Source organism: Stylophora pistillata, chromosome 2 (genome assembly GCF_964205215.1).
Source record: "Stylophora pistillata chromosome 2, jaStyPist1.2, whole genome shotgun sequence".
Lineage (NCBI taxonomy): Eukaryota > Metazoa > Cnidaria > Anthozoa > Scleractinia > Pocilloporidae > Stylophora > Stylophora pistillata.
The window spans coordinates 3,757,820-3,775,070 of NC_142520.1; the positions used below are offsets into that span (position 1 = coordinate 3,757,820).

Below are 17,251 nucleotides of genomic sequence, written 5' to 3' on the forward strand. Positions count from 1 at the left end.
TAAACATCCGCGTAGCTCGTTATCAGCCAAGATATAAGTACATCAGAAACCTGAAGAACTTAAATGAGACAGCTTTTTAGAGGACTTTTCCGCACTACCATTTTCAGTAATAACATCAAATGATGACCCTGACGATCAATTAGAGACTCTCAACACCATGTTTAACGACTGCCTTGAAAGGCACGCATCCCTCAAAAGGTGCCGTGTGACACGTCCTCCCGCTCAGTGGATGGATAACGAAACAATACTTAACCTCCAGTCACAAAGAGGCAAACTGAGGCGAGAAGCGCATCAGTCAAATTCAGAATCTTCTCGGTCTGCTTTCCGGGAAGTACGAAATAAAATAAAGAGCGCTATACGCAAAGCTCGTAAAGCTTTCATGGAAAAGGCTTTGCTGTCCAACAAGTCTAAGGAAGTCTGGCGCATGGTTCACCACGTACTCCACCCCTGTCAACAGCCTTTAAGGTACGACCCAGACAAGTTTAATCTTCATTTTGCTACGACCGCAAGGAGAATGCTTGGTGTTGAATCGACCAACCAAGATAGACTCTTCCAGTTCATCCGCGGTCTTACGGATAAAGAGGGCGCCTTTCCCCTGGAAAGTGTTACACAAAGAGAAGTCCTGCGAACCCTTAAACTACTACGCACTGACTGTTCGACTGGACCCGACCAATTGCCTGCCCGGTTCGTAAAGCTGGTTGCTAGATACTTGGCCGGCCCACTCACAACTATCATCAACTGTATTTCAAAAGTTGTACTTCCCGCATGCCTGGAAACTCGCGCGTATCAGCCCCATTCCAAAAGTTAACACAGCTGTCTCGGAAGATCACTTGCGTCTAGTGTCGATTCATCCCGCACTTTCTAAGGTATTTGAGAAGCTTGTTGCTTCTCAAATGACTGATTTCTGCACTAGAGAATCTCTCCTTAGAGACACCATCTCGAGCTTTCGTAAGGGGCATTCGACCTCTACGTTACTCTTAGGTATAAGGGACGACCTATTGAGTGCCATAAAAAGGAAAGAGGTAGCCCTTATGGTACTAGTAGACTTTTCGAAAGCATTTGATACCGTTTGGTTTATAGAAAACGGTGATAACCAAGTTGCATCACCTCGGTTTTTCAAAGTATGTCCTCGAATGGCTGGCTAATTACCTATGCGGCAGGAGACATCACATTCAAATTGATGATCGCAAATCGTCACCCGTGCTCTCCGAATTTGGAATTCCCCAAGGCTCAATCCTTACACCGATGTTGTTCAATCTCTACGTCGCGGATCTTCAAGATATTCCTCCACCTACAACCAAAAGTTTCCAATATTCCGACGATACAACATTATATTCACAGGATTAAATAAATAAATTAAGTTTCCTTAAAGGTAACTTAAAGGTTAACATTGCAAGTATTTAAGTCATCTTTTGGTGACATACGGAAGTTCTGAAATGTATCTTTAATTGAACTTTCCGAAGTCAATTAAAGTGTCCTTATGAACCATTTAGTTAACACTTTAAGGTCACATGAAAGCAAACCTAAATAACCATTTTATGAACGCTTTGAGATCACATGAAAGCAAACCTAAATAACCATTTTATTGATTTTAGGAATCCTCTTAATTCTTGTAAAGTCAACTTTAGTCAACCAAAACTTCTACTTGTAAATGCATCTTAAAGGTTTCTTCAATCTTTTGTTTCCCTTTAAGTACTGCTTAAAGTTACAGGTTTTGTTGTAATTCATCTTTAGTTGTACTTTCAGATTCTCTTAAATTTAAAGTTTTGTTAACATTCATCATTAAGTGACCTTTAAGTGCCTCTAAAAGCTGCAGGTTTCACTTTCAACTGACTTTTGATTTGCTTAATCACACCCACATTTATATCCCAATAACTTATGATATTTTGGGCAACCTTACAATTGATAGAAAAAGAAGCATCACACATTCAAGTAATAACAAAGTGTTTGAAATTGCAGTGATGAAATAGTTTCATTCAAAACTCATTTGTTCCCCTGAGATAACATAAACCTACAATGAAGCTGAGGATATCCCAGTCGAGCCCCATACATAATTAAAAAAAGAGATGTCCAAATGTTTGAATTACTGATTGACATACTTTATTAAAATTGTTTCACTTTCGTCAATGTATAATATAATCTCAGTCATGCAGGTAATAGAATATTTACCACTATAAAAGTATGACAAATACACAAATTATATAACTAGCTGTAGTAACACACTACACAAAAAGCTATTGATTCACAAATTGTACTCTCAAGTCCAGCTACTAAGAAATGTGATTTGAAATGATACTTGTCTAACAATAAAAAATATAAGTTCAACCTATCAATCTAAAATTCAGAAAAATTTTCTTAATTTGCTACATTATTACAACTGTAATACTTATTAAATATGATCATATACCTTAATTTCTTTTAGTAAACAAGTGATAGAAAACAGTTCTCTTACTCTAAAATGCAGCTGAAACTTGATACCCAAAATGATGAGTACATCTATATAGAAAAAAGTATCTCATGTGGAGGAAATTTATTAACATTGAAGAATTCACGATCACTTACTTTAGATGAGACCATAATTATTCAATGAAAAAGAAGCCTCATGCAGGCATGTGAAATAACCTCATTCTAGACTTGGCTTGATATTTTGTAAATTTCGATTTCATTGATTAGTAAAACAATTTTCTCCCTGTATTATTGCCTACTCTGGAAAATTTTCAGTAGGCGAGCATCTCAGAAAAGGTTGCCCATAAACCCTGGGCGGATTCTCTCTTTAGCTCTTGAAGTGAGCTTTTTCTTAAAGGCCTTGTCAAGTTTCTTTTCAATTTTTTTCATTCTCCTTTCCCACTGAAGGTGATGCAAAGAGTATTTTGTTACTTTTGAGGTATTTCCATCGACATCCTTGTACCAGCTTTCCTCACTGCTCATTGCATCCATGACAAGAACCTCTGCTGCTCTCCCCTTTTCATGCTGGTTGGCCCAGTTGACCAGCTCCAGGGCTGCAGTTCGTCTCATTAACTTCTAAAAAAAATAAAAATTATTAAACGGGCATGAGAAGGGTGTTATAGGACTTCAAATGAAAAATATGATCCAAATCACTAATTTCTCTTGATATATATATGTGTGTACCCATTGTAAGAATGGAATTCTTAAGCATGTTATAATATAGGGTCTCTTTGTCCTTTTTTTTTTTCATCAAATGGTGCATACAGACTATCATTTAACTCACATCACATTTTTAATATTTTTCAAATTTATTTTACAAAGATTTTCTTGGAAGGCTCTAGATACAGACCAGAATACCTAACTTATTTAACAATTTCTCTAATAAGAACATAGTCCGTTAGATGTGTCTATATTCAAACCCATCCAATTTTGAAGTGCCAAAATAAAGACATTCAATGGGAAATAGCTTCCCTCCCATTGATCAAGTGTACTTGAGGGTGTACTCAGTTGGGTAACATTGAACATCTGTTGGACCCCATCATTTGTGAACAGCAGGGTATATGAAAAGTAAAATGTTCAAAATAGTATCCCAGCCAATAAATACCTCTCTTTGGCGACCACTCTTCCAGGTTTTTTGTTTATGAGCCTCATAGTGGTTATCACTCTTCAGCTTCTGTGTTTTCACACATATTTGAAATATCTTTGTAAAGCAGCTGTTTAAAGAAATGATTACGAAAATGCCATGAGAAGCTGTTTGTAAAAAGATTCCCACATAAATTAATGACAATGTTCAAATTTATAATAATTTATGGCAGGCCACCTTGGAATATCTGCCAAGTTATATAAATTTTGCAGTATGTCCTTGGTGATTCATTGCTAAGGTGTAAAGTATGCTTTTTTGAGGATCTACACTGAAGTGTCTCAGATCTAGAGACAAGAAATAAACGTGAAAATTTCAGTTTGCAACATATTTAAATTTCTGTAACATTTGGGAAAGTTAATATGTAAGTTAGGAAAAACTATAAAATGCACCCCCCCTCTTGTCCTAAATTTGACCATGTAATGAAGGTGCTCATTAGAGGTTTCAGGGTATCTTACTGTGTTACTGAATGCTAGTTTTATGATGACATTTATGTTGAGGGGAAAGTGGTAAAAGACATGAATTGATGGTAGAGACAAAAAGCAGGGGTATCATTAAGGGCTGGGCAATAGACAAATTGACCAATTTTGAGCACAATTTTGCCTGGATGTTTTCAAGCCAAGGCCTTCAATAAAACTCAAGTTGTTATAAAGGAGATATGCATCAATATGCTTGAGTGCAAAATCCTTATGCTCACCCACAAAATGTAATGACACCCCAGTAAAAGTGAAATGCATGTGCTATGATTATTGGTAGCTACCTTCTATGACTTCTTTTGTCCAAGGACACTTTTCAGGTCCTCCCTGTTGATGTATTGCCTGCTCTATTGTCCGCTCAAAAAGGATGTTGTTGCTGTCAGAATTTATTTTAAGACAAAAACAAATACAATTAAGCCTGGTATTCTGTAGTAACAACATTAACACTAAGACAAAAGTACAGTCAAACCTCGATTATCCGGACCTGTTGGGACTTAGGTAATCAGTCAGGATAAACGAAAATATGAATATTAATGAGAAAATAATGTAAACAAAAGAAAAGAAGATAAAATCTGCTTCGATGACTCTCCAAGTGCTCGATCTTTTGAAAGCAGAGGAGGCAATGTTTTAAACGCACTTTTCCTGAATTTAGACATAATCTCTGAATTTTTTTACCTCATAAAGTTTGGAAGATCAAAGCTCATTAATAATCATGAAAAAAACGGGACCAGAGAAAAAGTCCGGATAATCGAAAAGTCCAGATAATCGAGGTTCGACTGTAACCACCATAAGGTGTTCACATAACATCTCAATATTTCAAGCAGCAGCTTAGACTCGGATTTCCTCGCTCAATCAAGATAAAGTAAAATATCTCTGAATCTAAAAACATATAATTTACTCACTCTTCGTCAAGATAGAAACCACCAAAGTCATCTTTTTTCAAAAGGAGTTTGTACATTCTCCTCACAGTTCTCTAAAAGAATGAAAAAAAATTCAACAATCAGTTTGTGACGTTTGTCCTATTTCTACTTTCACGCTTTTTAAAAACCCTGAATGTTTGAAGGCTAGATGATGTGGTGCAACCGACACTTGTAAGCACAATTAAAAATTAACCTTACCCATCTATGTGAATTAAACAGGCAAGGTCAAGAGGGTCCAAGAGAAAAAATGATAAAATGAATTTTCATACTAGATAATTCTCGTTGATATAAAAGGGAGGAAAAAAACTTTTCTGGTAGACCTGTTTATGGTAAAGGATCATCAAGTAAATGTAACAACATCTAATCATGTCAAATGATTACCGCCGAAATAATTAAGTTAATTATGCATATAATTCGCGCGCCAAACATGTACTCAACATAAATGAAAATCTTCCACGAAACAGAACTGATTCAAGCAAATTATGAACACATATCACATTATTCATGCTTATCAGTTATGTTTTTTTACTCACTCGACAAGCCGGTGGAACTACTACCGTCGTTCGCCTTTGTCTTCTGTTTTGGCGCCGACGGACGTTAGCTGCATTATCAACAGTTTGAAGACGGCTCTCGATCCGCTGAAGCGCTTCAGAGTTTTCTTTGTTGCTGCGCTCTTGCTGCTGCCGAAGCTTTACATTTTCGCTCGCCAGAGCGTGATTGCTGCGGATCAACTCCTCCAGCAACACAATGCAATCGTCGGACACTTTATTCCTTTTTTCGCCGCTGGAACCACATAATGGTTTTGATCGTGCAATCGTCTTTCTGCCATATTCTTTTCTCACTTGCTTTAACTACCAATTAACGGTAAAATAACCACACTACAAGTGCTTCTCTCGGATGCTTTGTTAACAAAGCAGTCAAACGGAATATTGAGGTTCAAAAAAGCGCGAATTAATATTGCTAAACCCAAACAAGGACCTCCTGTTGACATATTGCCTCGTTGTGATGTGTATGGCTAACCGGGTGACGTTCGTCGAGGGTCGAACACACAAGTTTATAGTACAGCGGTTAAAATTGAAACATGTCGTGTAAGCTGCAGCACGTGTTCCCACGAGAAGTTCAAACCCGAAGTGTGTAAAATCGCACTGAACAAAGGATGAAGATGTACAAAAACGAATGAAAATGCACTTTCTTCCTAGTTACCTTGTGAAGTAAATATTTCGTACCTTAACACCTCATGATTTAATGAGAATAGTGACTACTGTATTAAACTTAAAAACTAAATGTTGCGTGTGGGTGCAGAGCGTGACAAATGAGAATTCCGCACTTGTACCCAACCTGTTTTAAGTGCACCAGCTCGATGCAAGACCAAGATAGAGAAAGCCAGCCCGTTTTTGCGTCAGCGACTTCACTAAAAATATAATGACAGGCAACTAAAGGCTTACTTTATTCTCAAAGTGACTGCCGTTTTAAATTGAAGGAACAGCTTTTTTCACTTACGACTTAATAATTTTACACTTGTTATAAGCAATGAAAGTAGACATTGCATGCCTATCATGTTTGCTCTTCTGTTGGCAGAAAAGGGCAAGTCAATAAGTCATGTCTACAGTACTTAGTCGCTACTAGATAAATAGGGTTAATTTATTACAGCGAGGAGCGCTTTCGTATAAATTATGAAACCGCAATACACATATATGATTTTCATTTATTCAAATTTATTGGCGGGTTTAACACGAACCAACATAATGACCTGCTCCCAGTTGGCTTGTTAGCTCAGTTTGTAGAGCACTGCACCGGTATCGCAGAGGTCATAGGTTCAAATCCCGTACGGACCTAAAATTTTTTCAGGCCTTATTTCCACCTACTAGATAAGTAGGACAACAACAAACATATGAAACATATGAGTGAACTGCGGTTATGAGACGTATATGAACGATCCTTCGCAGTAAAGCACTATTTGAGCAATAGTGGAAATCAGACCTGAAAAAAATTTCAGGCCTGTACGGGATTCGAACCACTGACCTCTGCGATACTAGTGCAGCGCTCTACCAATTGAGCTAACAAGCCAACTGGGAGCAGGCCATCAAATTAATTCGATATAAACCCGTAGATGATAAATCGAACAACAACAAACATATGAAACATATGAGTGAACTGCGGTTATGAGACGTATATGAACGATCCTTCGCAGTAAAGCACTATTTGAGCAATAGTGGAAATCAGACCTGAAAAAAATTTCAGGCCTGTACGGGATTCGAACCACTGACCTCTGCGATACTAGTGCAGCGCTCTACCAATTGAGCTAACAAGCCAACTGGGAGCAGGCCTGAAATTTTTTTCAGGTCTGATTTCCACTATTGCTCAAATAGTGCTTTACTGCGAAGGATCGTTCATATACGTCTCATAACCGCAGTTCACTCATATGTTTCATATGTTTGTTGTTGTTCGATTTATCATCTACGGGTTTATATCGAATTAATTTGATGGCCTGCTCCCAGTTGGCTTGTTAGCTCAATTGGTAGAGCGCTGCACTGGTATCGCAGAGGTCAGTGGTTCGAATCCCGTACAGGCCTGAAATTTTTTTCAGGTCTGATTTCCACTATTGCTCAAATAGTGCTTTACTGCGAAGGATCGTTCATATACGTAGATAAGTAGGGTTTATTACTGCGAAGAACGCTTTCATACATTTTATGAAAGCGCAGTAAACATATATTATTTTCATATATTTACTGAGTCGTCGCCATCATAACGCATTCTAGTGTTTTAGTCAAAAATTATCTACGGTTTTTAAATGTCATCCTTTAGCGGGATTTCGCAATACTCGTACTCGCCGGTTTCATAATTTGCCCGCTGACCAAAATTACTGTTTACTCTTACCCTCGACGAACGCCTTCGATAGCAACGTTACCCGGCCAGTACAAATGAAGACTCGAGTGTAATTGGAAGCAAGGAAACAGAAAGGCGGGAAAACACGAACTACACGTTCGAACTTTGCTTGTTCAAGTAAACAGCTTCATACCGATACCAAAGTTTCAAAAAGGTTAGTTGTAAATATATCTGAAAATCTAGCCGTGTGTAGGTCAAGGATATCTTGTAACAAAGGAAATTTAATTAAGCGTTAAGTCACGGCGTCGACGTTATCATTCGATTAGATTTCTTGTGCATGAAGGTGATTTCGTTAGTTGTGAATTGTTTTCTTTTAATTGGGATTAGAACAATTTTGAAAGCAAGCTTGTGATAAAAAAGCTGGCACGGCATGCAAATAGAACTCAATGGAGAACAAAGAATTGGGGGGACGGTGTGGGAGGTAATTGACTGTTTTGGAATAAAGGTTGCTTTTCAACAGTAAATTTTTATTTGAACTTGGAAGGAAATTAATAACAAGATTATTTCACTTCAAAGACAGTCAAATAAATAACAATACAACCAATACTGTAGAGTTTTTATTCAGTGGGAGGGGAGAGGAGTGGGCTTACTAGGGACTAGACATTTTAGTCAGGAAGCCTTGATAGAGATGGGGGTACCTAAAGAGCAAAGTTGTGGCATTGAGCTCGCATGAATGCTGGAGTGTAGCTATTAAAAACCTCATATCAGTGCCATCAAAGGAATGTAAGCTTCATTCCTTGATTGTATTTTGAATTTAAAATTTTAACTAATCATACATGATACTTGTTACAAACCGAAACATCAAAGACATTTTTAATATCTTTGAAAGTTTGGCTAAAGGAAAAATTGCATTGCAATTAAGGATAAAGTATGTCTTAATTCTTAGCCGACTGTCATCTTCCAAATAATAGCTGGTCTGGTTGACCATTTTTTGGTTGTGATAAGTAATATTAATTAAATATGCTGAATCTAAGTTTCCCTTAACTATTCAAATTCTGCTTTATTGTAGAGATGGGTAAACACAACAAGGAAGAAAGAAAAAGTTTTCAACATTTCTTATCGTGTTCATGGGTAGGAAAAGCTGTGAAAACACAAAAGAGGAGATAAGAGGAATGAAAAGAGAAAGGAAAAAATGGAAACAACAGCAAAGAAACCTTGACAAAGAGAAGACACTTGCGTCTGGATTACAGATCGAGAAGGCTCGCCTTGAGAAACAACAAAAGATATGCGACAATATAATGAGAAAATATTATGATCGATGGCACTCACTTTTCAAGAAAGAAGAGGCTTCAAGAAAGGCTTGGATATCAATTCCAAGGCAATCTGTAGTGCAAGGGAAGGTATGTACAACATTTTAAATCTTCAAAGCCAGAAAGGTTTTAAAGCAGTTGCATCACCCCTTCCTCATCATCGCCCTTAAAGTGGAGTGGGGGGGGGGGGGGAGTTTGAGGGACTACTTGGGTGTTGTCACAGAATTGGTTACTGCATCTACTTCTTGATATAGTTTAACCAAGTCTTCCTCACTAGAATTTATTTTACCTTTGCCTCTAAATCAAGATACATTTGAGTCATTCCATCTGTTTTAAACCCTTAGGTTATTTCAAATGAGGCAGCCATGTTGAAAGTAGCACTCCATCTACATTTGCTGATCTGACCTTGATGTCACTGCATTTATGTTACTACAAAAAGAAATTTCCATTTAAAATTCTGTGTAAATAAATACATTACAACATGTAGAGAAGCATTTAATAATCATTTATTTCTTGTTCCAAAGAGGTGGGCTAACAAAGGATTAATTAACTTTTTGTCTTGTTGAAATGTAGGTCATTGCAAAAGCAACATGTGAGTCCATTGTGGAAATTAACTGTGCCCTTTTGGAGCCCTCAAAAGATGAATCTGGAATGGAGGTGAAGGTACATGTGGGTTCTGGTGTGTGTGGGTGCTGCAACGAGATGTTTTACAGGGGCAATCCCATTGCAGTTAAAACATTTTATCCTGCTACAGTAGAGGAACTCAAATAGGAGGCAAGAGTCATGTCAAAGTTCCAACATGCAAATTCTCCTCTTCTTGTTGGGGCGTGAACACTGTGAAAGCCTTACCTTCTAGTGTCATCCTTTTACCATGTTTTGGACAAGCCTTTTACAGTGTCTTTGTCACTGAAGAGCAGAAGGTTGAATCTATGACTGGTTATTTGGCTGACCTTGATCAATCAGTTGGCTCAAGCAATATCTTAATTACATAAACAAGGATTTATTCATAGGGATATCAAAGTAGATAGTGTCATTATCTCGCACGTAAACAATGAGTATCGTGCCATATCAATCGATTTTGGCAAATGTGTAGCTTTAACAGCAGTTGGTTCCCTTGTGAAACATTTCACACCTGAAGAACACAAAATTTACAAAAGTAAGCATGGTCACATTGCTCCTGAAATTGTCTGTGATGCCAGTCCACCTTTGCATGCCAGTGATGTGTTCTCTTTTGGAAGAGTGATCTGTGCAGTTGGTACATACCTCCAATGCCACTTCCTTTGTGCTTTGAGGAAAAAGTGCATTCTTAGTGATCTTGAGTCAAGACCACAATTAAGTGATATAACTAATGAACTAGAGGTGCAATTAAAATTTCATATGAAGTGATTAATTTAGGTGTACTAACATAAAATCCTGTTGAAGCTGTTCACTGTTTCTTAGGTTCTGTATTTTTTTTTTTTTCAGGGAGTCAGGAATCTGCTCTTTTTTCTGCCAAGACTTGTTCCCACAAGGGCACTGAAAGCTTTCTCGATGGCACATCATAGGTTGGCAGATGATGAGATGGCACATCTTGTCAGTCAGTGCTTTTGTTGTACTGCCAATGTGTATGTAAAATTGTTACCCTGTGTGATTTGAAGCTTTGGATGAAGTCAACAGATTAATATGTATTTCTGTAAAATCAATACTGTCTGTTAGCTTCATAGGGAGATTTCCACAAATAACATTGTTTGTATATATGAAACGAAATTTACACTGATCCATGAAAATAAAAATTTCACAATACATATACAAAAAAAAAAAAAAGAAAGAAAAGGACCAACTACAGAGAATAACCAAAAGTGCTAACCTCATTATAGTAATGCTTGATACAGACAGTTATTTTTTGTTGCCTTTGTAGAGTGCTAGAAACACAAACTATCACGTATTCATTATTATTGTTTGAATTATTTCTCTGAAATTCCCATTTATTGTGACAGTAACATGAGTGTAGAAAGCTTTCTCAATGGCATTTTGTAAGTTGGGAGGTGAAAAAGTGGCACATCTTGTAAATCAGTGCTTTCAAATGACAGAAGTCTTTCTTTTACCCATTCTTTAATTGCATACCAATGGTTTTGATTAATAAAGCTATTTATTCAGTTTAATTGTAAATGACAGTTTCTTAGGATTTATTGTGACTTGATTTTTGGAGACATGAGCTATAGAACACATTATTTATATTGTAGACAATAATATTTGTTTGGCTGAAGTCAAAATAATTTGTTAGTTTTGTGCAATATAATTATGTTCGCAGTGTTTACAAAAACAATAAAATGTTATGTCTGTGGTAGGCAGAGGCCTGCCACTTTTGTTTGTCCGATTAGTTGTTTTAGTAAGGGTGGATTACATGAGCCGAGTTCACTGTTTGCTAGGATGGTATTATGTGGGCAGGCCAGTCTGACTCATGTAATCAGCCTCTAAGTGGATGATTGGCAGGGCTGTGGCCTGAATTATTATTTCCATCGGATTTCTAGCAAAGGTAAATAGATCAACCATATTTAATTCCAGTTTCATTTACATTAAATTTTATTCTGAATACAGTTGAACCCAGTAAAATTGGGCCACCCTCAGGGAACTGGCAAATGGCCACTAAATAAGGGTTTTTATTTCTTTTTTTGTTAGATCCCAACGAAAACTTATAGCAAATGAACAGCTTTGCTCAATAAGCAAGGTAAATGTAAAGCAAATGTGAAATTTACGTCACATTTGCATGGAATTTTGTCAGGAACAAATACTTGAGTTTAGCTTCAGTTTATAGCTATTGCAAATTTTGTTCAAGCACACTTCTTTTTCAGCTTGAGGATAGTGTTTCAGAAGAAGACATTTCATTCCCAGCAGACAAGGTGGATTACAGAAAGCTAATGGTATCATATATAGGATAGTGAAAGGAAAACCATTACAATCTGTGTCCCTTGCGAGGATTTGAACCTCCTGCAGTCAGCCCAGAGAAGATGATCCCAGCTGGGAGGAGAGTTTCGTGCGCTCCTCTCAGTGCTTGTCTATTTTCGCGTCTCGAGGAGAGGTGCAGTGCAGATTGCCCATACTTTGTTCTTACCCTCTGGTACCTCGGCAATGATTTCCCCTTATCGTTTTTATTTTTATGCGTTATGATTTTTTTATTTTCATTGATTGATACGAGCACTGAGCCGTTAAAAAGGTCTCAAACCCGGAGGCTAGACAAGTCGGTTCTCGGCTGTAACCACCAGAGGACTGTGTCTGTGTTCAAGCAGGGATTTACTTTTCTCCGGCACCCTTGACATTCAAAGTCAAAGGAATACAAAAAGACTAAAGCCAGGTTGGAGAGTATCTGCTTTTTAACTGAACAACATTAAAAAATTATGGCATTTGCAGAACGGAATGGTGACTGGAGCTCAACTTGAGAGGGGCCACGAGAACTAATTGTTTATATCATATCAGTCAAAAATCAATTATCTCAGAAAAATTGCGCATCACCATATCAGCTGGAAGACAAAAAAAAAGTAAGAGCTGGGTCAATATTCATAAGGAACATCTGCTCTATCAGCTGGGCAGAGGAAGAAATTTGTGTGGACCTTTGTGATGATTCAAACCTCAATTTATTTAACATCGCTACCAAACGTTCTTATATTAGAGCAGAAAGACAAACTTCTGGGTAGACGCATGTGAGGATTTAAACCTCGGGCTTTTCAATCAATATTCCTGGAAAGGAGAAAGATTGTAAGCCTTACATTTAATACGGAGAAAGAAATAAGTCACACGACAAAAGAAAACAAAGGCAAATAATATGAACCAGAAACATTACAAACTTGCCGCAATAGTCTACGAAGGTACTTTCTCAATGGGGCGTCTATGCCCACAGGCAGTATACAACTCCGACCTCAAAAAATCTTCAGGGATTGAGTGCGAGGAAGTTTCAATGTTAATCGTCTCAAGCAACGTTCAATAGTAGTTATGTTCTCATGTAATAATTAAAGACGTAAAGATATCTGTAGATATGTATAAATACATACAAATGACTTTTTTATATTCAAATTAATTGACGTTCATAGTCGGGTGAACTTGAAATTTCGTGAAATCACGGGAATTTGAAGTCGCCACGAAAGTATCTGTTAATTTCTTTCCGTTACCTTTCCGCTTATGCCTTTCGAAAGTTGAACGTGATTCGCAGCCATTAAAGCGCGCGCAGAAAACATTTCCTTTCTTGTCATCGCACTCCATGCAAGGAGTGAAACCGTCGCTTCCAATAAGATGTTTCGACCCCAGAAAGAATTGTGAGCTCACGTTGCTGCACTTAGAACAAAATTTGCCCTTCTGGCTCATCAGTGTAAGTGTTAGCTGATTTGTGATGAATTTTCTGTTGACAGTTCAGATTACAATGAGACTATCTTTAATGCATGAATTAAAGATGTCAGAACAGCTATACTCATTTAAATCTCACCTTAAAGTCAAATTAAATGCATTTTAATGAAACACCCTCTTTTGTGCCAAAAAAGAAACCACTTAAAGGATACTGAAAGATTTGCGCTACTAAAGTTAAACTTATGTTCAATTAAAGATTCATTAAAGGTTAGAGTTAGCTTTCGGATATTTTATTTGACAATTAAAGACGATTAAAGCTTTACTCAACCTTTAAGACTGCTTTAGATTTTGCCTAAAGGCACTGAAATAAGAACATTCGTCCTGTGATTCTAGCTGTTCTTCACCGCAGATCACATCTCAAGCGGAAAGCATGAATGCGACCCTGGTAGGCCTCGCTCGGCGCCTGGTCAAATGATTCAAACCTGGCCCTGAATTCTAAGAAAACCAAGGCCATTCTTATCTCAACTCCACAGATGGCTCATGTACATTCTCTCGGAAATCTGGAAGTGCGATTAGAAATCTCCGGTAAACCACTGGAACATATAAATGTTACAAAACTCCTGGGAGTACACATTGACTCGAATCTTAAATTGGAATTTCATATCCGTTCTATTCTCAACTCTTGTTATGCGACTCTGAGAAACTTAAGAAAAATAAGGAACTTTACTAAATTTTTAAACTGCGGAAACATTTGGTAGAGACATTAATTCTGTCTAAAATAAGCTACTGTGACATTGTTTTTTGTCCACTACCAAAGTTCTTCTCAGCTAGACTACAAAGGCTCCAGTTCGCTATGCCTAGTTTCGTCACTTGTAAATATGTAAACAGGCATTTTAGATCTTGGCTGGCTACCTATCCTGGAGCTAAGGGACTACTCGCTACTAAAGACTATTTTTAAAGCACTGTATTCTGATAAGTGGCCCTCCCATTTAAATTTGCACGTCGTTAAACCCGTTAGGCATCTCCGTTCCAGTGTTGCTCCAAGCCTTTATGTTCCATTTGTACAAGGCACCTTTCAGCATTCAGCAGCCATGATTTTTAATGAATTGCCAGCAAATACAGGAATTGCACAGATTTAAAAGAATACTGCAGGCTCTGCAAGGCGTTCTTAAAGGCGCGCGCTTTGTCTTCCTTGTATGGATATAGAAACAACCACCACCACCAACCAATATATTCTACATATTTACTTTCATGTATAGTTTTTATAACAATTTAGTCATTATAAAAGCCAGAACTAGATGATAATTTGAGAACATAAAAGATGAACGACAGACCGAGTAAATTCATCGTGTCTTTAAATTTGACAACAATTGAACAGAAAACCAAGATGTTAAGTGACAGTTATATTTCGGTATAACTTGAACTATACCATTCTCAGACTGAAAATACATACAAAATTAGGAGCTTAAATAGTTACAAAAGGTATACTCAAGAGAACAGGCAAAGTTCTCTGCTGGATTTTAATCCACTGTTAAGTGGTGGTGAATGGCGCCTAATGTGGAAGGCCTCTTTGTATAATAACAGGTTTCAATTATCGTCATAATGTAACATTGTGGCGTTATTCTGAACTACATTGATTGCGTATTCATTATTGCCGGAAACAGTTGGTGTGATGATGTTATTTAAAGTATCCGGTAAATTAAAGCATGTTCACGTGTTCTGATGAGAAGGGTTCTACAGATGAGAAGGGTTGTATCAGTTTTGCCAATGTAGGATGACTGACAGCCGGGACAACTGAATTTGTAGACGACGTGTGATTTGTTTAGAAGAGGTACTTTGTCTTTGTTGTTGGTGAAGAAGCATAGTTTTGTGGTTATCTCGCAAATTATAATCTGGGTGTTAGGGTTTTTTAAGTGTCTTCGCAGCTTTCGTTTGAAGGAACGTAAAAGTTGTGATGTTTTCTCGCCAATGTAGGGAATAGAAAGCCAAATGGTGACGGGCTCATCTTTGTTTTCGGGGTTGTTGGCTGTAGTGTGGTTCTTATTGAGGGCGTTGTATGAGAAGCGGCGAATAAGCGCACGAGCAATACGAGACGGAAAGCCGTTCCATGAGGTGAACTTTTTTAGATGTTTTAGTTCAAATATAACCATATTGGATGAGCAGATTCTATGGATGCGGTCGACTAGTGCTCTGATCCAAGAAATTTTGTGACCTCTTCTAAACAAAGTACCTCTTGTAAACAAATCACACTTCGTCTACAAATTCAGTTGTCCGGGCTGTCAGTCATCCTACATTTGCAAAACTGATAGAACCCTTCTCATCAGAACACGTGAACATGCTTTAACTGATAAAGAGAGTGCGATTTACAAACATCTACGCACTTGCGAACATTTAACATTTATACATAATTTATTTCATTTACCGGATACTTTAAATAACATCATCACACCAACTGTTTCCGGCAATAATGAATACGCAATCAATGTAGTTCAGAATAACGCCACAATGTTACATTATGACGATAATTGGAACCTGTTACTATACAAAGAGGCCTTCCACATTAGGCGCCATTCACCACCACTTAACAGTGGATTAAAATCCAGCAGAGAACTTTGCCTGTTCTCTTGAGTATACGTTTTGTATCTATTTAAGCGCCTAGTTTTGTATGTATTTTCAGTCTGATGATGGTATAGTTCATACCGAAATATAACTGTCACTTAACATCTTGGTTTTCTGTTCATTTGTTGTCAAATTTAAAGACACGATGAATTTACTCGGTCTATCGTTCATCTTCAGTTTTCATGTTAGTCATTATAATTTAGTTTTTATATTAAATATTAGTATCGTGGGCCTTCACAGATGAAGAGGCACAATTTTTATGTGGATATACTGTGAATAACCGCCTCCCGGTTAGCTCAGTTGGTTAGAGCGCTGGACTGTTGTGCGGGAGGTCGAGGTCGATGGTTGGAGTCCCGGCCTGACCAACACTCAAGGTCTTAATATAACTAAGGAGAATGCACTACCTTTCTTAAATAACCTTTTATTTTAAGAGCGTGACACCAATTACTTTGAAAGTATTCTCCCTAGAGGCCCTCTAAGACACCCACCCATCCCACCCCAGGGGAGGACATCCATCACACAGTAATCTCGTGCGTGGGAAATTTACGTCTCCTACCCCAACCCTGCAGGAGACGGGACCTCCATTTATTCGTCCCTATCCGAGAAGACTAGAATATCTAACCATTTCTTGATGTTATAGAAAGGTAGCAAATTCTTCTCAAATATTTTAAGACCCTGAGTGTTGGTCCGGCTGGGGCTCGAACCCTCGACCTCCCGCACAACAGTCCAGCGCTCTATCCATTGAGCTAACCGGGAGGCGGTTAGCTCAATGGATAGAGCGGATAGCTCAATGGCGGTCAACTCAGTCTTCAATAAGAAATGGATAGACATTCTAGTCTTCTCGGATAAGGATGAATAAACCGTAGGTCCCGTCTCCTGCATCTATTAATTAGTTAATTTGGTTAGGCAGGGGACGTTAAAGAACCCACTCACGAGATTACTGTGATGTGGTCTGGCCTGTTTACTGGGAAGTGGGGGAAGGGGGCATCTTCAAATAAGTTTCCTTTCGATTGTTTGTAAACTGCTGATGCAGTCCGGCCAAAGTCCCCAAAAAAGTGTTGCGCATTTGATCATATCCACATGTTAATTTGCGCAATATAAATATTAAATTATTATAATTATTATTATTGATTATTATTATTAATATTATTATTATAATAAACCGTTATCACTATTATTATTATTATTATATCAAATACG

At 37.7% G+C, this 17,251-nt stretch overlaps 1 protein-coding gene and 1 pseudogene across 4 annotated transcripts; one reads left to right on the plus strand and one right to left on the minus strand.

Annotated features, from left to right (window-relative positions):
- Window positions 1-2,077: 2,077 nt before the first annotated feature.
- Window positions 2,078-6,047, minus strand: LOC148736708 (uncharacterized; annotated as a pseudogene). The gene is made up of 5 exons (XR_015996868.1): window positions 5,516-6,047; window positions 4,965-5,035; window positions 4,347-4,453; window positions 3,551-3,659; window positions 2,078-3,021 (listed from the first exon to the last, which is right to left on the minus strand). The product of XR_015996868.1 is annotated as an uncharacterized LOC148736708 (transcript).
- A 30-nt stretch (window positions 6,048-6,077) lies between these two features.
- LOC148736709 (uncharacterized) lies at window positions 6,078-11,259 on the plus strand. 3 transcript variants are annotated; one of them, XM_088749764.1, is made up of 5 exons: window positions 6,078-6,193; window positions 7,882-8,022; window positions 8,878-9,208; window positions 9,692-9,781; window positions 10,583-11,259. In XM_088749764.1, the coding sequence occupies exons 3-5, from the start codon at window positions 8,936-8,938 to the stop codon at window positions 10,751-10,753; spliced, it is 534 nt and encodes a 177-aa protein (XP_088605890.1). In that variant the 5' UTR covers window positions 6,078-6,193; window positions 7,882-8,022; window positions 8,878-8,935; the 3' UTR covers window positions 10,754-11,259. The 3 variants fall into 3 exon arrangements, 2 of the variants coding, with proteins under 2 accessions (XP_088605890.1, XP_088605892.1); XR_015996869.1 differs by lacking the exon at window positions 6,078-6,193 and having other exon boundaries at window positions 7,633-8,022; window positions 9,692-10,274; window positions 10,583-10,718; XM_088749766.1 differs by lacking the exon at window positions 6,078-6,193 and having other exon boundaries at window positions 7,634-8,022; window positions 9,692-9,775.
- The last annotated feature ends 5,992 nt before the right edge of the window (window positions 11,260-17,251 follow it).